The sequence below is a fragment of the Typopeltis vanoorti genome, chromosome 14, assembly GCF_054136105.1.
Source record: "Typopeltis vanoorti isolate ZY-2024b chromosome 14, IOZ_Tvanoo_1.0, whole genome shotgun sequence".
NCBI classification, from domain to species: Eukaryota; Metazoa; Arthropoda; class Arachnida; order Uropygi; family Thelyphonidae; genus Typopeltis; species Typopeltis vanoorti.
In genome coordinates this window covers 120311011-120336863 of record NC_143562.1, presented here as the reverse complement: position 1 = coordinate 120336863, position 25853 = coordinate 120311011, and the positions used below count along the sequence as shown (strand labels likewise).

Here is a 25853-nt window from a genome sequence, read left to right as displayed (position 1 = left end):
TCAAATTCATCCCACAAGTTCAAGAAATTAACTCCTTGCTACTGACACTGGCATGCTATTCATCATAACTGCTTGTAGTCTCAAACTCATCACTATCATACCTGGGTAACACACTTATCTTTCACTCTCCTCAACATCCTTCAGATATCCATTATTACATACTCCTTATTACCAACCAAATCATTTGTGTCTATTATCACTACTAACTGTTTTGCATACTTACACTTTACATCCAATGCCTCAATCACTCTGTTCATATTAATCTTAGGAAAGCAAAACTTAAGCACCTCAACAACCACACTTCTAATAACTTCCTTACACAGCCACTCTAGAATCATTCAACTCTTTCAGGCTGCCATCTTTTATTCTAGTATTCTTGTCTCCCATATGTTATCCTCTACATTTCATTAGTCTTACTAATCTTACTCTTGCCTAATCTTAATAAACTTTGCTTTCCTTGCCGAAATAATTTATCGCTGCCATTCTTTGTCTCTACCTGATTGATCACACTTTCTTCGTGCCTGTCGTCGCTTTTCACACTCAGCATTAGTCAGTTGGCTATCTTTCACAGAGAGTATAAAAAAAGGTGGTCTTCAACCACTTTTTTATACTCTCTTTTACAATCATTTGTTCCAGCTCAATTCTCTTCCACACTGTCAATTTCATGCCTTTTAGCATTAACTTCTGTCACTTAATTTTCCTGCTTCTGATAAGTCCCACATTTCATGAAGCACCTCTGACAAACGTTTTCTCCACTCTTTCCCTCATTTAAATCTATTTGCTCTCAGCGAAGCATACTTACCGCACACAGTACATGTCATAAAATTCCTTATTTTAACCCCCCCCCGAATAAATTAAAAAAAAAAAAAACTCATTCACAGAGTCATACACAAGCATGCTACTATCAATAATTATAAATAATATCGCGATTAAAAGGAACCACTAATCTGTAAGACCATGTTTATGGTGCCACTGATTACATGCCATGGTCTTACAGATTAGTGGTTCCTTTTAATCGCGATATTATTTATAATTATTGATAGTAGCATGCTTGTGTATGACTCTGTGAATGAGTTTTTTTTTTTTAATTTATTCATTTAATTTATTAATTTTATTTGTAACCGTTTGTTGGTTGATGAAGCAAAATACTGGGTACCTGAGAGGTAATAAACAGAAATGCAGTAATTCAGAAGTATAAAATACTTGAACCAATACAGAACTAGAATATTTAATCAGAGAAGATGTAACTGTGAGTAGAGTTTCATACTTCTATCCAGTGGATGAGAGTGATCATCCTGGGTTATGGCTAGCCATATGAAGACTTGTAAAGAAAGGACATATATGTGGATATGAAAGTACAAAGCTAAGTCCAAGGAATTGGCATCAGCCTTTGCCTACTTGTTTATCACGAGTCTTGCAACAGTATAAGTCCTAAAGGAGCAGAAGGCAATAAGATTAAGGCAACAAATTATAGGCCAATCTGTATATCTGGAATTGTAGTTAAGGTATTGGAGAGATTATTGAGAGATAAGATAGAAAAGTGGGTTGATAACAGTGGTATTCTTTGTGTTTATCAGCATGCATTTGTTAATGGTAGGTCATGCTTTACCAACTTCCTTATGTACTATAACAAGGTGACAAATGTATCGGACAAAGGAGATGCAAATACAGTGGTATACTTAGATTTTGCAAAGGCTTTTGATAGATTGCCACACCATAAGTTGGTCACTAAGCTGAGGCAAATGGGATTGGATAACAGACTAGCAAGTTATATAAATGCTTGGCTATCAGATAGGTATCAGCAAGTTGTGTATGGCGAAAGGGGCACTATCCCGAAAGAGGGAAGTCACCACCAGAGGTGGTGTGCCATCCAGTTCTGTTTTGTAATGTAATGTTACAAAGTGCAAAGTTCTGAAATTTGGTAGACAATAATAGGATGCAAAGTATACACTGGATGGGGAAATTTCAGAGGAGGTTGAGGAGATAAGGGACCCTGGAGTGGCTGTGGACGATCTGAAGTTCAGAGATCACACTGCACAGGTTGTGAAGACATCACATCGGATTATGCCAATGATGCAGAGGACCTTAACTTGGAGATATAAAGAGTTTTAGTTCCATTGTATAAGGCCTTGATCAGGCCTCATATGGATTATCGAGCACATATTTGGTCTCTTGGTTTTCATGATGATGAAGATATATTGGAAAGGGTCCAGAGAAGACTGACTAAGGCCGTAACTGGTCTTTGGGATATGAGGACATATAGATGGAATGTAGTTTTTAATATACAACTGCTAGAAAGTATGAATGAAATTCTGTATAAATATATTATTTATACAATTTTCAAATTAAATAAAAATAAGTTGAACACTATAAGGAATTAATGCACACAGTTAAAATGCATTCTCATAATTATTGCATATTTAATTGCTCTTTAGTTCAAATATTATTGCATGGACTAAAAATAAATAAACTACAACACTGCAAAACCTTGTGAATAGGAGGAAGAGAGGAATATGATTGAGGCATTTAAATTGGTAAAGGGCTGTTTATTATTATTATGGGCAACTTCAGGATTCCTTAGACTCATCGAGGGAGGCCCCAAATCATGTTCATCACAACTATTCGACATTCATACAGTATCTATCATACCTCGCCTTAAACTCATTCACTGTCACAGCATCCACCACATACTCTGGCAGCCCATTCCACTCATTCACCACTCTAAAAGTAAAGAACCCAGCTCTAACACCCTTACTAACCCTTGGTCGGTAGGTGTTGCACTGATATGATCGTCGACTTGTCGAGAGCTCCTGAAAAGATTAGTAGTATTTTATGTTATCATTGGCAATTTTACTAGAATTTTAAGGTATTGTTTGCTTTTTGTTTCTTGGTGTGTCTGTGTGATTTTTGTGTGTTTCTGTGTTATTTTAATTATTATTTTTAAGATAAGATAGTGTACATATGGCACCGATAAAAAAAAAATAGCGGCCAGGTCGCCATGTTTGTTTAAGAGTTTTGATATAAAAGAGTTTATGTAATGAGCTTCTGTGAGATGTATGCTTTGCGAAGAGTGGTGGGAGTCTGGTTAGATGGTGATAGTGGAGTTAATATGTGCAGAAAGTGTAAGGAGAATGAGGATCTCAAGCATGTTTCGGGTAGTGAGAGTGATATATCGTTAAAGAAAGTCAGATTATAGAAAATAGCGATGTGATAAGGAATTGCGAGGTAGTACCAGATAGGTGTGAGAGCATCGTTGAGTGTAAATGAAGTGTAAATGAAGGTAAAAAAACAGAACGAATGGATGATTTAATTGATAACAAAATTGGTGAGATAGATGCAAGTAGTGAAATCGCACGGTTGAGTGGAGCGATACACAGAGCAAAGCGGCAACTGCAGCATATGGAAAAATGTGTGCTGAACGTACCGACTAATAAACGGCGAAAGTCTGTTACGAAAAATAAGAGAATGTTCGTAAACGTAAATAAAATGAAGGAGCGAGTGCTGTATGGAGATTCGCTATTAAGAAGTGTGATAGTTGAGAGTTTGACGAAATCGTACCAGCTGGGTGCAAACATAAAGAACGTCAGTGAATCTATTAGAGTGCAAAAACAGAGGGTGAAAGAGATTATAATCGTGGCAGGAACAAATGATTTGAAAGAAGACAAAATGGAAATGATAGAGGATGTGTAGGGGTTAAATGGATGAATAACACTATTAAGCTTGAGCTGCAAAAAAAAAAAAAAAAAAAGAAACAATTGTGGAGCGAATTTAAGGAGAAAGGTGACCAACAGGTGCAGGAACAGTATAAAACTCAGGCCAGGATGGTAAGAAAAGCAAAAGCGGATTACAAAAGAAAATTGGTCATGCAGGCTAAAGAGTATCCCAAACAGTTTTTCAATATGTTGCAAGTAAAAGGAAAAATGTTCATGGCAGAATGATTTTAAAAAATGCTGAGGGTAGGGAGGTAACCGAATCAGTCGATATAGTGGAATTACCAAGCGAGCACTTTGCAAGAGTATATCATCCAGGTGGTGACATTGCAGGAATGGAGGAAAACAGCTTATACTGGAATTGTGATGAATGAAGTAGAGATAAATAGTCTATTACAGAACCTCAATGTCAATACATCTGTGGGATTGGATGGTATACCAGCTCGTGTCGTACGTGAAGTGGCTAAAGAATTGTCAGTGCCCTTGACCATTTTGTTTAATTTGAGCCTCAGGTGGAAAGAAGGGAAAATAGTTCTGCTGCATAAAGGTGGTTCCAAGGCTGCTGTTGAAAATTACCGGCCAATCAGCATAACAGGAATCGTTATTAAGGTCTTGGAGAAAATAGTCAAGAGGAAAATACAAGATTGGATAGATGAAAATGGGATACTGTATCGGGGACAGCATGGTTTTGTGAAGGGTAGGTCATGCCTGAGTAACTTGCTCATGTATTATAACACAGTGGCGGCTGAACTGGATAAGGGTAATGGGTTTACAGTGATTCTACTGGACCTTGCTAAGGCCTTTGACAGGATACCACATGGAATTCTAATCAGTAAATTGCAGCATATGGGGATGAATATAGGGTTGGTGAGATGGATAGGAGAGTGGTTGACAGAGAGATATCAGAGAGTGGTTTATTCAAGAGTAGAGTCCACAAGACGGCCTGTAACTAGTGGTGTGCCACAAGGATCTGTTCTTGGACCACTGCTGTTTAATTTGTTCATTAATGATATAGGAAAGGATCTGAGAGGAACAGTTCATTTGTTTGCAGATGATGCAAAGTTGGGTAAGGCAATAGTGAATGCAGATGATGTCAAAATTTTGCAGGATGATTTCGATAGATTGGAGGTCTGGGCTAAGGAGAATGGATGTCAATTTAATGTGGCAAAATGTAAGGTTATACATTTTGGGGTGAAAAGATTAGCAGCAGTTTACTACATTGGTGGAACTGTACTCCAGGAAACTGATAAGGCACGAGATTTAGGAGTGTTGGTGGATAAGGAGTTGAAGTTTAGGGGGCACATTGCAAAAGTGGCCAAATCAGCTCATCAAATCACTTGGTTGCTGAAGAATACGTTGACAAGCGGAGACAAGTAGGTTATTGTTCCTGAATCGAGCCTTGATAAGACCCCATCTCGACTACTGTGCCCAGATTTGGTCATCTAGGTTTCTTCTCGATGAGGAGAAGGTTGAGAGGATCCAGAGGCGAGTGACCAAGATGATAGCAGGTCTGTGGAATGAACCTTATGAGAACAGGTTGAGGATTTGTGGGTTGCAAAAATTGGTTGATAGGCGGAGGAGGGGAGATATGATTGAGACATTCAAATTACTGAAGGGTTTCTATAAAATTAATTCAGAAGATATTTTTGAGAACAGGGTTGGTTGTGGGAGGACTAGGGGACATCTATGGAAACTGGGAAAAAGTTGTTACGGGGTTAATGTGGAAGAAATTTTTTCTAGAATGGGAGAAAGGATTAGAAGAAGGAGACATATCTGAAAGCTGTATGTGGAGGGTGAGAGCAAATCTTTTACATGGAGAGTGGTTGGTAAATAGAATGCATTACCTGACATTGTGGTGAATTTGCATTTCCTACACTGTGTAACAGTGTGTACCTCTCACGATGAGTCTTTTGACTCCATGGAAATCTGGTGTTAATAATAAAGAATGACAGAGAACGTTAATTTAAAGAAGTTAATTATTGTCTGTGTGGTTAGCCTAGCGGCTATGCGCTTTGCAACCACATGCCTGGGAAAGGAGTGTCCTGGGTTCGATTCCAAAGTCACCAATGTGAGGGCTTAAGGATCTTTCTCAGACATAGCCAAGTTAGCTGGTTTGGGGCATGGACAGCAGGGTTTTTCTTAAGTTTATCTGGGGTACTTCCTCCAGCAAGCAGGCAAACTGGCCCCATGAACATAGGTAGCTACAGCCATAAAATATACCAGTAGGTATAGGGCTAGTCACCTAATCCTCGGGATGGGTACAACTTATAAGATAGCACTGTAACAGGCCAGTAGGCCTAACACACAGAAGGGAGAAGAAGAATTTACAACATTCTATCCTTAAAATCGCAACCTGTGGTTAGGAAAATGCTATATGCCACTAGTGCATGAGTAAAGTTTTCATCTTCCCACAATTACAGTTTTGCAAGGTGAAAAACGCATAAGAAATGCAAATGATTATATTAAATAGTTTATTTAAAATAAAAATTTATACAAGAGAAAATATAAAAAACAATGTTGAAAAAATAATTTATCACTTTCATACTAACAATTTATACTATTTACATTTTTAATATACAACTGCTAGAAAGTATGAATGAAATTCTGTACAGATATATTATTTATACAATTTTCAAATTAAATAAAAACAAGTTGAACACTATAATGTAGGAATTAATGCACACAGTTAAGATGCATTCTCATAATTATTGCATATTTAATTGCTCTTTGGTTCAAATATTATTGCTTGGACTAAAAATAAATAAACTACAATTGCAAACAGTTGAATAAGTTATCACAATTCAAGATTTAAGTATGGTGATAATGTTCAGCACATAAATGCAGATAGTGACAACAATAACTTAAATAATGAAAAATATCGGAATAGCAAAACACCCCCAACATAAACTATAAAAAATTTACACATAAATTAATTAAATATTTTAATGACATGAATCAAAAGGTTCATGATTTGAATTAATTTCACATTCCTACTTGCATTTCATAGCATAGATAGTATTACCAATGCAGCACACCACAGATAGTATTATATATTCTTTACTGCACTGATTGGGAGCTGAGAATAAATTGTCTTTTGTGATGCACAATTAGTTACATTACTAACCGGCCTCTAACTTTGTACTTTTTTTTTTTTTTGCATTTTACATTTCCTACACTTTTATTATTGCATTGCTAACATTTATCGAAAAAACAGATTTCAAGGCTTTTAATGTTTCGTGAATGAGATATACCATGTTTTTTTTGTGTTCTTTTTAAATAATTCCACACAAAGAAAGATGAAATTTGGCCACTTAGTTTCCATTGTGATGAAGAGTCTACAGACTAGTGACTAAGGCAATCTCAGAACTCTGGTACACTGGTTATAGGGAGAGCCAGAGGAAATGTAAATTGCAGTATTTTGTTGATAGGCACATAACAAGATAATGACAGAAGCATTTAAGTTAGTGAGGGATTTTCCAGGATTAATACGATATTATAAGTAGGGCAGATGGTGTAAGGTAAGAACAAGGAGACAATCCAGGAAGTTATGTAAAGGGATGGGAGAAATTTTTGACATGTAGTCAGATTGTATTGTGATTGATAGGCATATGAATGATTTTAAGGTTTGATATGCTAGATATGTTTCTTTGATGAATGAGATCTCCTATGGAGTTATTATTAACCCACTTTTATGGAATCAGCAACACCTTAGGGATTCATTTCTACTTCTTGTAATCATTTAGGATTTTCCTGAACTTTACTTTTCTACTTTTTGGCTTGATGGATGTATATTATCATGAATGACAACTAAGACCATGAGCCACATATACTGTGCCTGTCAGCAACATGTGTTCTCCAGTCATCTGTCTGCTTTAAAGCGAAGGTGAAATCCAAAATGGGAAACTGTGACACGAGATTGGCCAACTCACCTGTAGCTGAAAAGTTCTTTCTCTATTTATTATAAATTCAGATATCTAAGGTGAACAATAATCTCATGCCTTTTGATCCATAAACATTTATAACTGGAGTGCTTAAGGGTCAAAGCTATATAACTTAGAGGAAACCTCCACATAGCCTTCAAAGGAATGCAGAGAACAACCAGTGCTTTTGGCCTAATCCAATCCTCACCTTCTCGTGGTGCATCCTGTTAGGTATCTACCTGGATACTGAATGAATGAAGACGAGCTGGCAATTTGAAATTTGGCCGAAAAATTGTATTTTTATTGACTTAAGCTACAATTTAAAATGATGGTACAACATGACAGAATTTCATGCTGGCTGGAGTGTCGCCAGCATGAAATTAAACAACTTAAACAAGACCCCCGCTGTTTTTGCCAGGGAACCAGCGAAAAGTCAGCTACTGGAACAAATCCTAAAACACATCTCAACTCAACATCACCAGAGCTCAATATCAGTACTATCAACATAAGAAGCCTGAATGGCAAAGAAATTCAACTAGTGGAACAATCGGATAAGTACCAGATCGGCATAATAGGGGTGATTAAAACAAAAACTGGTGAAATCTTTCTAAGCAATAAATACAAGATGTTATATTCAGGCAATAACAATCAGGGAAAAGAAGTAACTAGAGTATTCAACACTAAATACGAGGAATGGTAGGCAATATGAAGTAGAGTGATGTGGGCAAATATCAGAATGAGGAACTGGACAATGAGACGTATTTGAGCCTATGGTCCCATCACAGAAGGTTCTACTAAGGTAGAAGTGGAGGAATTTTCTGAGGCTTTAAAGAAAGCAACTGACACAATGAAAAAGGAAAAGTTGGTCCATGTTAGAGATATAAATAACAGAGTAGGAAATGATTGTCAGACATACAGAAATATTTTGGGAAAATTTGGAGAAAAGAGCAAAGCTAATAATAATGGCAAATACCTGTTGGATTTCTGCTCAGGACACAGACTGGTGATTACTAACACAATATTTCCAACATAAAAATGTACACAAATTCACATGGAGAGAAGAGGCAAGGAATAAGAAAAGTCTCATTGACTGTTATTGTTGATAGTATACAGAGGATCTGAAATTGGAAGTGATCACCATTTAGTCTTGAGCAGGATAAAATTGAATTTCATATTGAAAAGAAGAACATGCAAGAAAGTTTTTAAAGCAAATATAAGTTGAGAAGCTCTCAGATATGAATTGTAGACTAAAATACAAAACATTATTGAAGAAAAAAAGAGTTTGAGAACAGGAACCAAACCTTGGAGATTCAGTGGCAAGTCCTGAAGAAAACATTGATCGATTCAGCCAGAGGCATGTGGTGATGCTGTCAGCAAGAATAGAAACTTCAAAACTCCATGGTGGACACAGGAAGTTAAAGAGTCAGTGAAGGAAAAGAAGAAAGTATATCGAAAGTTCCTGGCGAATAAGTCAGCTTCTGTGCTTAGAGAATACAGAGACAAATGTAGAAAGCAAAACACTGTATAAAACTAGCTAAACAAAAGTCATGGGAAGACTTTGATAAGAACATAGAAAATAAATATCAGGAAGATAGCAAAATATTCTGAAAGCTGTTGAAAAAGCTCAGAAATAAAGGAAGGAATGCTGTAAAAGGAATCAGAGATGCCATGAAAACCCGAGGAAAAAATATCCTTAGTGTATGGAGAGATTACTTTGAAAAACTGCTAAATGAAACAAACAGTGACAGTATAGTGGTAAAAAAAAAACATGCAACAGCATGCAGTCAGGAATACATATCCATACTTGAAGTAGAAAAAGCCATCAAAAGCCTGAAATGTGGAAAAGCAGCAAGAGTAGATGATATTCAACCAGAAATGCTCAAGTATGGAGGTATAAAAGTCTTGCAGTGGCAGCACTGCATAGTTCAGAAGGTCTGGACAGTGGGACGAATTCCAGATGATTGGAGTAGAGCTCTCAAAGTACCCATATATATAAAAAGGGAAATAAAACTGAATATGAGAATTACAGAGGTATTTCCCTACTGAGTGTTCCTGGTAATATTTATGCAAGTATACTTGAGAAACAGTTGAGAAGGATTGTGGAAGGTAAGCTTGGTTGAAGAACAAGCTAGATTCAGGCCAAATAGAGGCTGTCAGGATCAGATCTTCACTTTACGACAGATAGTCGAGAAAGCATGGGAATATAACAAAGATCTGTATTTAAGTTTTGTACACCTGCAAAAGGCATATGACAAGGTGCCAAGAGAAAAGTTATTCAAAACTCTTCAGTTATATGGTGGCATTATATCAAACAATACTTAATCTTTGAGTTGTAAGTCAGCAGTTAGAATTGAAGGAAGTACAGGAAGATGGTTTAACGTTAAATCTGGTGTCAGACAAGGATGTACATTATCTCCTCTGTTATTCATTAATTATATATGAATCACATTACGAAGGAGAGCATTATTAAACCTGATATCAAAATTGGAGATGTTAATCTCAGTTTTTTACTTTATGCAGATGATGTTATACTTTTAAATAAATGTAGTACAAGTCTGAAAGATTCCCTGACTAAATTGAATAGCTGTTGTAATAAATTTTGTAGGAAAATCAGCAATAAGAAGACAAAGACAATGAAAATAGGCAGAAACATTGAAAATATCAACTGCATTGTGAATGAAGAACCTATAGAACAAGTAAAATATTTCAGCTACTTAAGGCACAATTTTTAGTGAAGATGGTAAATTAAATATGGAAATAGATAACAGAATCAATAAAGCTAGTGTGGTAGGAAGTCAACTGAATAAACTTATATGGAATAAGAGAGAAATTAGTCAAAACACTAAATTAGCTGTATACAAGACAGTGTTCAGGAACAGGACATAAAAAGTCTATACCTGAATTGCTCAGACAACAACAAGACAGTGTTCAAACCAATTTTAACTAATGGATCTGAGAGCTGGGTTAGAAATAAAATACTTGGCCTAAGACTATAGACCACAGATAATGAGAGTTCTGAGAAATATTAGGGGCATGAACAGATGGCATCAATGGCAATAAAAATGAGGATATTAGGCAAGAACTTGACATTGTTAGCATCCAGGAATGTGTTAGCAAAGCTAATCTCAGGTGGTATGGTCACTTAAACAGAATGCAAGGGGAAAGATTAGCAAAACAAGTGTTCTCTGCAAGGAAGGCAGGAAAAGATGCAGAGGAAGACCAAGATGTAGGTGGATTGATACAGTATAGAAGACAGAAATATAAGATCTGATAATGTTGGAGTTTTGACAGAGAGCAGATTGATTTGGCAGAAAATTGTTGATAGGAAGTTATGTGTTTTTCATGTGGTACTATCATAATATCCTGTACATTCCTTGAGGGATGTACAGGATATTATGTGTCAGGAATTTGATGATGATGACATTTATAATTTCTTCTACCTCCAGATAGCATGGAGGGTGGAACAATTATAATACCACCTATAAATATCTATTCATCTCCAGACATTACTTAGCTTCTGAAGTTATTTACCAAGTTATAAATCATAATTCATTCCTCTTTTGGAATTCTCTACTCACATGAGAGACAGGCCACCAAAATCCTTCATTCTGTTCAAAAAAGAAAGGAAGTTCAACTATTTAACTATCCTCTTTTATTAACAGATTGCATTCCTCTTTATGTTTCAGCTTTATGATTTTTAAAAGATCTTTTCATGGGCATCACCTCTCAACTTCCCTTAAAAACAAACAGCATTTGGTTGCTATCCAATAAATGGTTCAACTTCACATTCATCAAATCAAGCATTTCTTTCCTGATCTTGCTCCGCTTCTGGCCTCAGTGGCCTTAGTTTTGGCCAGAATTCCAAACAACCCCTATCCAATCCTTCACCCTCTCCAAATTCAATTCTACAATACAACTTTTCCTGTATTCCCAGGAATTACAACACACAGTTAATCACATTCAACGAATTCCTTCTTTGATCCCAATTGCTAATTTATACATGATAATAATATGCTATGAGTTTCTGTAACCTTTTATATGTGAGATTACTATAAGAAGTAATGTTGTAATTTAAAAAGTGAAATTTCTGCAACAATAGTGGATGAGTTTTTGAAAAAATAAAAAGCTACTGAAGTGCATTTTGAGGTTAAGTTTATGATTCAATGACAAAATCCAAGCTTGGTAATGGAATTAAAGAAAAAAATTTTTTTCTAATAAAAAACTGATACTCATCTGGGGAACTTTGTAATATGAATAGAAGGCAATAAATCAAAATTGTACTTAAAGTATAAACCAACAATGAACAAGGTTATTGGTTTATAGTATTCTACAACTCCACAGGAGTTTTGACGTTTGCCAGAATTGTGTTTATTTTACGAATTAGAATTCTTGAAAAGAAAGAAACTTTTCAAAAAATTGTGATTTCATATGTATTTACCATGGGCTCAGAACAATATTACATAAGAGCAGATACTTTGGGAATTGGCAATCCAAAGATGCACATTGAAATATGCAATATCTAGACACCTATCTAGCAAACCAATTAATAACTAACATAATTATGTGTCCCTTTTGATCAAATGGCTTAGATGCACAATAGGTGATAAATACCCCTTCCCCCACTTTTTTTTTTTTTTTTTTTTTTTTTTTTTTTTTTTTTAACTCCAAGTCAGGCCCATATTGAGGACCAGATAACCATGGACCTATAGAAATTTATTCCAGATTTTCAAGGACAAAGGGTAACAATTCAGTATGACAATTCAAGTATATGAACTTCCCATATCAGAACATCTGTCATAAAAAAATAAAACATCTAACATATAGAATAAATAAAAGGCAATTATCAGAATAAACTTGAGAGAAATCAGGTAAGAAAATATAATTAAAACCATAATTAAAAATAAAATATGATTAAAATGAAAATGATTTGAATGACTTTGAACATGGCATAATGAATAAATGAGCAAGACAAGTCTTATCTCCATTGTTGTTCAGAGAAACAGCTGTGTTTGCAGATGATGTGATAATTTGGGCACATTCATAAGAAGAATTACAAAAGAAACTAGAACAGCATGATAAAATGGAACAGTGTGACACAGAACTCTGTTACATATTAATAGCAAGAAGAGTGAGCATGGTTTTAAATTATAGTGGAAATGTAAATGTTAATGGTGTTAGATTCAATGGGTAAGATTTGATGAGTAGTGAAAATTTCAAATATCTGGGAAGTATACTTTGTCACGATATATCAGAAAATAAACGAGGAGGATTTCACTAGGTCGAACTTTTTTAAATAATGTAAGTAGTCTATGTTGGGAGAGTGAGGTCCCACTTAAATGCAAGCTTCTGATTAACAAAAGTTACTTTTTGCCTATTTTGACTTGTGCAGCAGAGACATGGAGACTAACAAAAAGAGACATGAGTAGAACAAGCAATGGAAATGACAAAAACAAGGAAGGATAGAATAAAAAATGTGGATATTAGGACTAAAAAGTGATGAAGAAATGCTTATGAACTCTTGCTTGAAGTGGTTTGGACATCAAATGAAAATGAATTCAGAAAGAATACCAAGAATATATGAAATGAAATTTCAGTAGAAGAGACCATGGAAAAGGTGGAGAGAAGTGGAAAGAAATTCTTATTGGTAAAGAAGAATACTTATTTTATCATGAAATTTCAATTAAAAAAATATATCTGCAAGGAATGTGGCCATGTATAAGATACCTAAAAACATCTATATCCAGTAGTCAATCCCAGTAGTGTAAATATACGCTATCCAAGATGGATATCAAGATTTGTGAACTAGTACAGCCTATATAACAAATTTATCATTAATAAATGACTAAATTTATTAAAGTAAATGTAATTTTTTTTGACAACTTATAAGTTAATTTAAACATTCAATTAGAATGACATAGCACAGACAGACTCTGACTTATGTAAATTCAAGTGTATGCAAATCATCCTGAAAGGGCTATGGAAAAATTTGAGTTATAAAATTTTACTCAATGTGCTTACATTCTTATAAACCACATATTTGGTGCACCCGTGTGCTTTTTTCGACCTTGCTTTGTTTACTAATAAACACAGCATGCTGAGTATATGTATTCATATACTTTAATAATTTTCAGCGATTGCATATGCAGTGATAGAGTACAATCATGACATGATTCATGCTAAAAGCAAAATAAGTGGAAAAAGTGAACTTACTGTAAATGCACCAAAATGGATCAAGAGATGAAATTTTAAGAAACAAAGGTGGACAAAGCTCAACAGCCACATGACACCATCTTGGTCTCATACCTTATTTATATATATACACACACACACACAACATTCTGATGCTATGTATAACATGGCAGAATTGTCAGTTGTCATGGAAAGTTGAATGGCCAAATTAGTTTTTTTTTTTCTGTCATACCATTTATACCTGTATCCTGTTACTCTGCTTTAATAATTACATATCGAAATCTAAATTGCAAGTGTATGCATCCTGTGAATGTAACTAACAGAAATTATCTTTAAAACATGTTGATGTAATTCTGTAAACACATAATCAATAGTGTGTGATTAACGAGTGGGACAGGAGGGTTAAACGTAACTTATGCAAAATTTGTGTTATGTAAAAGTTTGCAGAACGTAACTCATGCAAGTCAGGTCCATCTGAAATTTATTGGTAATGAATTGCCATGCCAGTCCAAAATATCATAACCCTGTCAGCTAGTATACAAATAAAAGTAGCAATTGTCAGTTGTAATAAATCTGAAATAAATACCAAATATTGGTAACAGATAATATAGCACAACAAAAAAAAGAGCTGTTTTTTTTTTTCCCAAAATGTTGTTTTACAATTTTTTTTTCCATTCTATAAAAAAGCATAACTTCCATATATAAAAACTGAATGAAGACAATTTAAATATAATCATTTCTTTGGAAATAATTTAAATATCCTACGCCACCATTTTATTCTTGGTAGTTCAGCGTTATCACTTGATGGCATGGATGGTAGCCTTTCAATGTTCATTATTTGATAACTAGTGCTTTGTTTCGATGAAGCGGTTGGAGGTGAATTTACTTCTGTCTCTACTTCTACATCCTCCTTTTCATCCTGTTCTTTGTTCTTAACTTTCTTGGATTTTGACTTCTTTTTATTTTTTACTTTGCTTCTCACTTGAGTGTTTGTGTTTGAAGCAATAGCTCTCTTTACACTGACCATTATGTTCACAACTGCCTTAGCTACTTCCTCAGGTGATGCATCCTTTTCAGATAGCACTAACCAGTCAGTTTCAGAGACACCAGGTGGAATCTATGACAAGTATTTTAGAATCTGGTTATTATTTTGTAGATTTTTAAACAAAATACATCAATAATATGCCAATAATGATATAAAATATAAAAACATTAACATTTTTTATGCCAATAATGATATAAAATATAAAAATATTAACATGATATATAAAATGAATATATATAAATTTGGCTGCCTGATTGGCTAAGTAGTCCACCACCACTCCAAGGTCTCTCATCTCTTCTGCAAAGAATATACTTTATATCCAATTGTTACCTACCAAACAAGTGACTTTCCACTTTCGAGATAGTGCCCTGTATACACAACTTGCTGAAAACCTATCTGATAGCCATTCACCTATCCAACTCACCAGCTTGTTATCTAATTCCATCTGCTTCAGTTTAGCAACCAACTGGTAGTGTGGCAATGTATTAAGTTTCTGCAAAATGTTAAGTATACCACTGTATTTGCATCTCCCTTGTCTGATACATATTTATCGCCTTGTTATAGACATAAGTTGGTAAAACACAGCCTCCTTTAACAAATTCATGCTGACAAACACAAAGAGTACCACTGTTATCAACCTTTTGTATTCTATATCTCATGAACCTCTCCAGTACCTTAAGTACAACTCCAGATGGAGAGATTGGCCTATAATTTGTTGCCTTAGTCTTATCACACTTTCTGAAGTGAAACAATTTGACCTTCCTTCCACTCCTTTGGAACTTGTGCTATTGCTAGACTCTTGTGAAAGAGGTAGGCCAGGGCTGATGCTAACTTTCTGGAACATTCCTTCAAGACAAGGTGGTATGTCAGCAAGTCTTATTGCCTTATTGAAATCTAGCTTACTTAACTCCTCATATACCTCTTGCTCACTCAACATCAAGTTTTCTCTCACTTCATTCTCTACACATAAGCTTCTGATTTCACACTGAGGAGGAAATGCCCTGATGAACTGCTCAACGAACACCTTGATTATGTCTTCCTTCCTTCCTTCTACTGACCACATATCAAAAAAATTCACAAGGGTTTTTCTTAGCATGATTTGCTAACTTCTGCTCATACTGCACTTTTGTTGTCCTTACCAGTTGAGTCACTCTCCTAGTCTGCTCTTTATACTCTTCACGCAACTGATTATTATCATTATTCATCTTGTGCTGCTTCCACAATGCTTTCTTCTTCTTCCAGTGAATGAATAAAGGGATTTCATGATTAATCCCTTTGTTCATTCACTGTACACCTATCTCATTCAGCTTTTTGACCTTCAGAATACTTTCACACATTGATGCTGTTATGTATTTCTTTGTCAATCCCAAGCAGCATTTATTTCCTTACTGATCAACTCCTCATTTCATGCTATAACTCGAAGCTGTCTCCTAAGTTTGTCATAATCACCACCCTTGTACTTCCATATAGATCCCTTTCTCATGGAAGTCTTCAAATGGCTAGCCACAAGCCATGTGATCACTCTCACCAATTTGAGGGAAGTGCAAAACCGCACTGACGATTACATCCTCTGATGAAATGATCAGATTCAAAACTCTCGATCCATGATCATATGCTCTCCTTTACATACCGCTTAAGATATGTTGTCTGTCATGAACTCGAGAAATTTATTTTCCTTATTCTCAAATACTACCTCTTTATCAATCTATCCTGCCATAATTAAAAGCACTCATAATAATCACCCTTTCCTTATTCACTAACCAAAGTTGTTTATATATTTCTTCATCACCACCCTCCACATTCCCAGGATTATAGCAACATCCAACTAAATATCTCTTCCTATCAACCTCCACCTCACACCACACTGCCTCAAAACCATTGCCACTATTACACAGACATAATTCCCCTGCTATCAGCAGCACTCTCCCTCCCTTCTTGTTCATTCTATCCTCATGAAAAACACTGTATCCTTCCATTTCTTCCCCATCCTATTAGGATATCATTCTTATTCAACCTTGTTTCACTTATTTTGGGAAAAATAAACTCAATCAGTGAAAAAATTTCATCTCCTTTGTTTCTGATACTCCTGGCCTTTGTAAATAAACACAACATTTCACTTTTAGGTCTATAACTAGTCCTACCCAAGTTATATGTTGGCTATGATTTTCCCACCGCACCTGCCAAATCACCTTTATTACCATTTACTACACATATCAACTACCCCACTCGCATCTTGATCTATTCCATTCGTATGCTAATCATCCCCATACATACATTCACTACTACTTCCAAAGAGATATGCATAAATTAGTTTATTACTTGTCAGTACTCCAATATTTTATTCTTCTAAGGCATTTCTAACTGAATCAATCCAATCTAGATCTTGGTCTTCGCCGTTTTGGCATCAAACACCTATTTTTCTAATTCTTCCTCTCCTCTTTAAGTGACCTTACCATGCCACCTTACATTAGCTCTAATGACACATTCTTGAATGCTAACAATATCAAGTTCCTTTCAAAAATCCTCATTATTAATTTTAATTGAAGATTTAATGTGATTTATTAACAGAAATAATATCATCATCATCATCATCAAATTCCTGCCATGTACCCTCAAGGGGTGTACAGGATATGACAGTACTACATGAAAAAATTACATCATTACTAACTTCCTATCTACAATTTTCCTCCAAATCAGTCTGCTACTTGTCAAGACTCCAACATTATCAGATCTTATATTTCTATTGTCTAAGGCACTTTGTACCGTATCAATCCACCAATATCTTGCTCCTCCTCTGGGTCATTTTGCTGCCAACCTGGCAGAGAACACTTGTTTTGCTAATCTTTCCTCTCCCATTCTATTTAAGTGACCATACCACCTGAGATTAGCTCTGCTAACGCATTCCTGGATGCTGACAATGCCAAGTTCTTTCCTAATATCCTCATTTTTAATATGATATTGCCATTGATGCTATCTGTTCACGCCTCTAATCTTTCTCAGGACTCTCATATCTGCGGTCTCTAGTCTTTGGTCAAGTGTTTTACTTCTGACCCAGCTCTCAGATCCATAAGTTAAAACTGGTTTGAACACTGTCTTGTATAGCTAATTTAGTGTTCTGACTAATTTCTTTCTTATTCCATATGCATTTATTCAATTAACTTCCCACCATACCAGCTTTGCTGATTCTATTGTCTATTTCTATATTTAATTTACCATCTTCGCTAAAAATCATGCCTAAATAGCTGAAATGTTTTACTTGTTCCACAGGTTCTCCATTCACAACACAGTTGACATTTTCAATGATTTTGCCTATTTTCATTGTCTTTGTCTTTTTATTGCTGACCTTCATACCATATCTATTACAACAGCTATTCAATTTAGTTAGAGAATCTTGCAGACTTGTAGCAGATTTATTTAGAAGTATAACATCATCTGCATAAAGCAAAGAGCTGACATTAACATCTCCTATTTTGATATCAGGTTTAATACCACATTCCTTCATAATGTGATCCATAAAGATAATGAATAACAGAGGGGATAATGTACATTCTTGTCTCACACCAGATTTAACATTAAACCATCTTCCTGTACTTCCTTCAATTCTAACTGCTGACTTACAACTCAAATAAAGACTAAGTATTGCTTGATATAATGCCCCATTGACACCATATAACTGCAGCGTATTGAATAGCTTCTCTCTTGGCACCTTGTCATATGCCTTTTACAAATCGACAAAACTTAAATACAGATCTTTGTTATATTCCCATGCTTTCTCGACTATTTGTCGTAGAGTGAAGATCTGATCCTGACAGCCTCTATTTGGCCTGAATCCAGCTTGTTCTTCACCAAGCTTTTCTTCCACAATTCTTCTCAACCATTTCTCAAGTATACTTGCATAGATCTCGCCAGGAACACTCAGTAGGGAAATACCTCTGTAATTCTCACATGCAGTTTTATTTCCCTTTTTATATATGGGTACTATGAGAGCTCTACTTCAATCATCGGGAATTCGTCCCTCTGTCCAGGCTTTCTGAACTATGCAGTGCAGCCACTGTAAGACTTTAATACCACCATACTTCAGCATTTCTGGTCGAATATCATCTACTCCTGCTGCCTTTCCACATTTCAAGCCTTTGATGGCTTTTTCTACTTCAAAAATGGATATGTATTCCTGACTGCATGCCTGGTCAGTGTTTTTTTTATCACTGTGCTGTCATCACTGCTTGTTTCATTTAGCAGTTTTTCAAAGTAATTACTCCATACTTCAAGGATTTCTTTTTCTCCTGTTTTCATGTCACCTTTATCATCTCTAACTCCTTTTACAGCTCTTTCCTCCATTCCTAAGCTTCTTCAACAACCTCCAGAATATTTTGCCACCTTCTTGATATTTATTTTCTATATTCTTGCCAAAGTCCTCCCATGACTTTTGTTTAGCTAGTTTTACACACTGCTTAGCTTTCTTACATTTGTCTCTGTATTCTGTAAGAGTAAAAGCTGACTTATTTGCCAGGAACTTTTGATATGCTTTCTTCTTTTCCTGCACTGCCTCTTTAACTTCCTGTGTCCACCAGGGAGTTCTGATTTTTTTATCCTTGCACACAACCTCACCACATGCCTCTCTGACAGAATCAATCAATGTTTTCTTCAGAGTTTGCCACTGAATCTCCAAGGTTTGATTCCTGTTCTCAAACTCTTTCATTTTCTTTTCAATAATCTTTGTGTATTTTAGTCTACAGTTCACATCTGAGAGCTGCTCAACTTTTATTCGCTTTAAAACTTTCTTACATGTTATTCTTTTCAATATGAAATTCAATTTTATCCTGCTCAAGACTAAATAGTGGTCACTTCCAATTTCAAATCCTCTGTACACTCTGGTGTCCTGCACCAGGGAGAAAACATCACTATCAACAATAACGTAGTCAATGAGATTTTCTTATTCCTAGCCTCTTCTCTCCAGGTAAATTTGTGCACATTTTTAAGTCAGAACATTGTATTAGCAATAACCAGTCCATGCCCTGAGCAGAAATCCAACAGATATTTGCCATTATTATTAGCTTTGCTCTTTTCTCCAAATTTTCCCAAAATATTTTTGTATGTCTCACAATCATTTCCTACTCTGCTATTTAGATCCCCAACAAGGACCAACTTTTCCTTTTTCATTGTGTCAGTTGCTTTTTCTAAAGCCTCAAAAAATTCCTCCACTTCTACCTTAGTAGAACCTTCTTTGGGACCATAGGCACAAATAAGTCTCATTGTCCAGTTCCCCATTCTCATATTTGCCCACATTACTCTACTTGAGACTGACTGCCATTCAAGAAGATTAGCCTCGTATTTTGTGTTGAATACTATGGCTACTCCTTCTTTTCCTTGATTGTCATTGCCTGAATATAACATTTTGTATTTATTGCTCAGAAAGATCTCACCAGTTTTGGTCTTTTTTGTTTCAGTCACCCCTATTATGTCGATCTGGTACTTATCTAATTCCTCAGCTAGCTCCATTTCTTTGCCATTCAGGCTTCTTACGTTGATAGTACCGATCTTTAACTCTGGTGATGTTGAGTTGGGGTTTGTTTTCAGATTTGTTCCAGTAGCCGACTTTTCGCTGTTCGCTCTGGTTCCCTGGCGAAAACAACGGGGACCTTGTTTAACCGGGCGACGCCCCAACCGGCATATAATTTTGTCATGTTGTGCCATCATTTTTTATTTTGGTTTAACCAATAAGAATACAATTTGGTCGGCTAAATCCCAAATTGCCAGCCCATCCTCGTTCGTTCAGTGTCAAAGTAGATACCCAACAGGGTGCACCACGAGAAGGTGAGGATTGGACATTAGGTCAGAAGCCCTGGTCGGTTCTCCGCATTCCTTTAAAGGCTATGTGGAGATCTCCTCTCAGTTATACAGCTTTGACCCTTAAGCACCCTACAGAAATAATACTATAATTAAAAACTATTGACACTTTTTGATACTCATTTTTTATGAATGAAATATAAAAACATTTTACTTTGCTCAATTAAACTCCAAAAATATATTGACATAAACACAGATGATTAACACAATCTAAATATCTGTATAATCACCTAGATTAATCCACAAAAAGCTTTCTGTGTGGCATTTAATTAAAATGGAGTGTGATTAAAGTGATAGAGTGAAAATTGAATTTTCACCAATTAAAATTTACTTACATAAATTATATAATGTGGACAGTGTTGCCTGTGGACAGACAAATATTTTAAAAAAGACAACTGGCAAACAATTAACGAAAATGAAAAGGAAATAACTGAAGAAGAATTAGAAATCAGCCTGAAAGAAACAAGAAACGGAAAATCACCTGGAGAAGATAAACTAGGTTCAGAACTATATAAATACGCAGGAACAAGATTCAAAGGAAGACTCTTATTATTTTTAAATAAAATTTACTCAACTGGTATCCCCCCAATAGAATGGAAAAAAGCAATTGTAATTCCTATCTTTAAGAAAGGTAATAGAGATGACCCTAAAAACTATAGAGGTATCAGTATACTAAATTCATGTTACAAAATATACAGCAGAATCTTAAATAACAAACTAATGAAATATTCCGAAAACTTTATTCTAGAGGTACAAAATGGATTTAGAAAAGGACGATCATGTATAGACCCAGCCTTCTGCCTAAAATTAATAATAGAGAAAAGAAGAGAATATAATTTAGAAACACATATTGCATTTATTGACTTTGAAAAAGCATTTGACAAAGTTAAAAGAAACATATTACTTAACATATTAAAAGAAAGACAAATACCAAATAATATCCTAAAAGCTGTCACAAGTATATATGAAAATAATCAAATACAAATAAGATTAAATCATGAGCTATCATATACAAGAGAGATAAACCAAGGGGTCGGTCCGACAGGGATGTCCCCTCTCAGCAACTCTTTTTAATATCTACTTAAATGAAATAATAATAAAATGGAGTAAAAATTTACATCAAGGAATTAAACTTTCACCTACAGTTAACTTAAACACTCTCCTCTTTGCAGACGACCAAATAATAATTATAAATTCTGAAGATAACTTACAGAAAGCTATTTTAAATCTAAATGAGATATCCAAAGATTATGGTATGATAATATCAACGGAAAAATCAAAAACTATGGCCTTTAAAGGACAAGATCCAGCAAGAACTAAAATAGTATTAGATAACAAGATCTTAGAACAGGTGAATTCATTTAACTACCTAGGATGAATGATCACTTATGAAAATGAAAAAGATATAAACATAAAAATTGCAAAATATTTAAAAATAACAGGAGTAATTAACTCTATATTTAAACCAAACCTAGTTCAAAAACAAACCAGGCTAAAAGTATGGAAGCAAAATCTGGACAATAAAACAAAAAGACAAACAAAGATTAACAACAGCAGAAATGAAGTTTATGAGAAAAACTCCAAAGTATACCCTATTTGATCACAAAAGAAACGAAGATATTATGAAGGAATTAAACCAAGAACCAGTAATTGAAAAAAGTAAAAAATATAAACATAGATGGATGGAACACGTTCAAAGAATGAAAACAGAAAGATTACCAAAACAAGCCTTAAAGTACAAGCCATTAGGAAAAAGAAAACCAGGACGTCCTCTTAAACGATGACTTCTAAGGCCGGAACAGGCCATACTAGGCCTAAATCCTTGATACGTATGATGATGATGATAAATTATATATGATCAAACAGTTTCAAAAAATAAATTTTTTTAGTTTCAAATAAAATCATTTTTGTAAATATTTTAGACTCGGACTTGACATTTCAGCTAGACTCAGCATCGCACTTATTGAGTCTCAAAACACAAAGTTTTCCTTAACCTTATTTATAAGCATACCTTCAAATATCCTGTTTACTTGTCTTGATGTGCTCTGCTTACAAAATGGACATTTCAGACACTCCCATGAACCCTCTTGACATGTTTGCCTATTTTGCAGAGATAAGTGCATTGATGGAACCTATCGTTATATGACTTTTGAGCAGAATGACTCTTGCTGTTACAAGTGTTTCATGACCCTTCACTACAGGAATATGTATTCAATAAAGTTGATGTTTCCTTCTCAGATATCCAAGATGAGCAACTCCCATTTCCCCATAATCATAACCCTTCTGGAAGTTAACTTGCTTTTTTCCATGCCATTTCTAATATACTGTACTGTTTTCTATGAATCTTGTTTCAAAGAATGAAAGAAAAAAAAAAGTGCTAGCTAACATGATCAGTCACAATTTCAAGCTAGACAGAAAATGTATATCAGTAGTTGTTGTTCAAGTTTTAACATATTACATTAAAACTTTAAAAAAATACAAAAATAGTTAGTGTTAACAAGATAATGATAAAAGTAAGTGAAATACTACTAAATAATAACTATAAGATGTTATATTCTGACAATAGTGATCAGTGAAGGAAGGGTTAACTGTAGCATTCAACACTAAACATAAAACTAGCTGCCATTCAGAAAGTTTTAGCAGAGTATTGTGGGAAATTTCAAAATGGTAAAATGAACAATGACACTTTTTTTTTTGTTCCATAAAAGATTCCAAAGAAGGTCACACAGATTCTAGAATGAAAGAACTGGATGAATTTTGAATTGTCAGAGAGGGCAGTTTACAAAGAAAAAAGGAAAGCTAGTTCTTGTTCTATCATTATGAACACCTTTTGTCGAAAACATAGTCATTAATATGAATTATTATTTATTTTTCTATGTGAATTTACATATCCTTATGTTTGTACATGATAGTAATGACTAATCAAAATCTTAAACAGAAATCCAGGCAGGTACTTACTATTATTATTACTAGTTGTGTTCTTTTCTCCAAATTTTCCCCATGCAGAAATGTTTGGAATCATTGAAACAGTAGATGACGAAAGTGAGGTGAGATGAGTGAAACCAACAGTTAGGTTATGGTCAAAATAAGTTTAAATGCAATTTTCGAAGCTTAAAGTGAACTTACAAGGCTATGTGTATTGATGAAATAAATTCAAGCTTTTCTCCCTTATATGAAAAAGAGGTACTGATGATTTATAAATTAAATTTCTTGAAGAGATAGCTTAAAACAAAAACTTAAAAAAAAAAAATGTGAATCCAATATTTAATCTAATATTAACATGAATGAATATAAGAAATTTAAAGGTATATATAACAATTTTTTTTCTAATAAAATAAGTAACAACGTCAATACACTATGCTATTATATACTGCAAGAAAAAACTGTTAGTTTACATTCTTACTTCAAAAATTTTCACAGGTACACCAAAGTGACCACCAGCAGTACCACCAGTTGAGATAACAGGAATCACAAAGTGATCATTCCATATGAATTCTTCTACTTCATGAGCAGCTCCAGGTCCACCTAAAATAATGATTTTTAATTAAAATTTTCAATTATGCTAACAACTGTTAATGATAAATTAAAGATACCAAGAAATTATATACTTGGTTTAATCCTTTATCCAAGTGTAAGCAAACAAAGTTTGCACCTGAAGTATTTTTAGGACTGAGACAACTCATATATAGAAGCTAATGACTTCACATCACTTGCTTTGGTATCCCTTAATGCAAAGCACATCTCCTTATGGAGATGTATAATGCTATGCATTATGGGAAAGGTCACTACCAGACCAGTGTGGACCTTTATTGAGGCCTCATCAATGGAAGCCAGACCCAGAGGTGACACTAAGGTTGAAGTAATGCAGAAGTCATAATTTCATATACAAGTAACCAAAAGATGTCACACCTTATTATTAAAATACAGTGGTATCTCGCTAATCCAAACTTCTTTAGTCCGAACCCTCCAGTAATCCGAACTGCAGTTTGAAAGAAAAAAAAAGTTTTATTTATTACGTATTAATAAATAAAATAATAAATGTGCTATTATTTTTATTTAATAATTATTATTTTAAATGTTATTATTTATTTTATTATTATTACAGTACAATACAGTATTTTTTTCATGCTGTCGATTGTACGGTTATACTGTAGACCTATTTTGATTTACTGTGCGTTCACGTTTGCTTTTTTATACTGTACAGTACGTATCGTATTGTCGGCATGTATCACCGCTGTCCTTAATGAACTGATTAGTCAACAGTATTGCACAGTGTTTGTTTATCTTTACGTTCCTTCAACAACAACGACTTAGCCTAAAGCCTGGCTATATATAACGCTCAGTTTTTCTTTGGTTAAAAACGTTGTCTGAGTTGTCGTTTATTGTTTTGTGTTTTCGTAAGTTTTCAGTGAATGATTATCGGTTGTTTTAGTAAGCGATTTTATTTTTCAGATAAATTTTAAAAGTGACAGTTTTATTGTTTATTAACTTCATTTTTTATTTTACTGTTTTTAACACTAAAGTTTATTTCGTTAAAATGGCTACCAGGTCAAAGCCTAATAAAAGAAAACACGTAACATTATCATTGTCGGATAAGTGTAAAATAATTCAGTGTCTGGAAAAGGGGTGAAGCAGCCGTACAACTTGCTACTAAATACAATGTTGGCAAATCTACAATCAGTGACATAAAATAAAAAAAAAAGATAGGATTTTAACTTATGTTTCAACCACAGAAGAAGGACCAAGCAAGAGACAAACTTTGAAAACAAGTGATTTTTCTTTACTTGATTCTGCTGTTTACACATGGTTTCTTCAAGAAAGAAGTCATCATACTTCCATCTCCGGACACATTTTAAAGCAGAAAGCTAAGCATTTCCATTCACAAATTTACCCAGATCAGAAATTCAAAGCAAGTGATGGTTGGCTAGGTTTCACAACGATTTCGTACCGTCTGTTAAAACTTATTTAAAATCCCAGAATTTGGAACAGAAAGCACTTTTATTATTTGGATAACTGTCCTGGACATCCTCCGGCAGATGAATTGATTAGTAAGGATGGAAAGTTTACGGTTATGTTTTTGCCTCCAAACTGTACTCCATTATTGCAACCAATGGATCAGAACATAATACAATCCATTAAATT

At 34.6% G+C, this 25853-nt stretch overlaps 1 protein-coding gene across 1 annotated transcript in view; it reads right to left on the bottom strand.

The window, feature by feature from the left end:
- Positions 1-6164: 6164 nt before the first annotated feature.
- The window catches only part of LOC150099864 (uncharacterized), a 133624-nt gene continuing 113935 nt past the window's right edge, over positions 6165-25853 (bottom strand). The window contains exons 17-18 of the mRNA XM_090404502.1: positions 24115-24236; positions 6165-14936 (exon numbers count right to left, since the gene is read on the bottom strand). Coding sequence (XP_090260628.1) covers positions 14553-14936; positions 24115-24236 — 506 coding nt within the window. The 3' untranslated portion in view covers positions 6165-14552. The remainder of the gene's footprint in view (positions 14937-24114; positions 24237-25853) is intronic.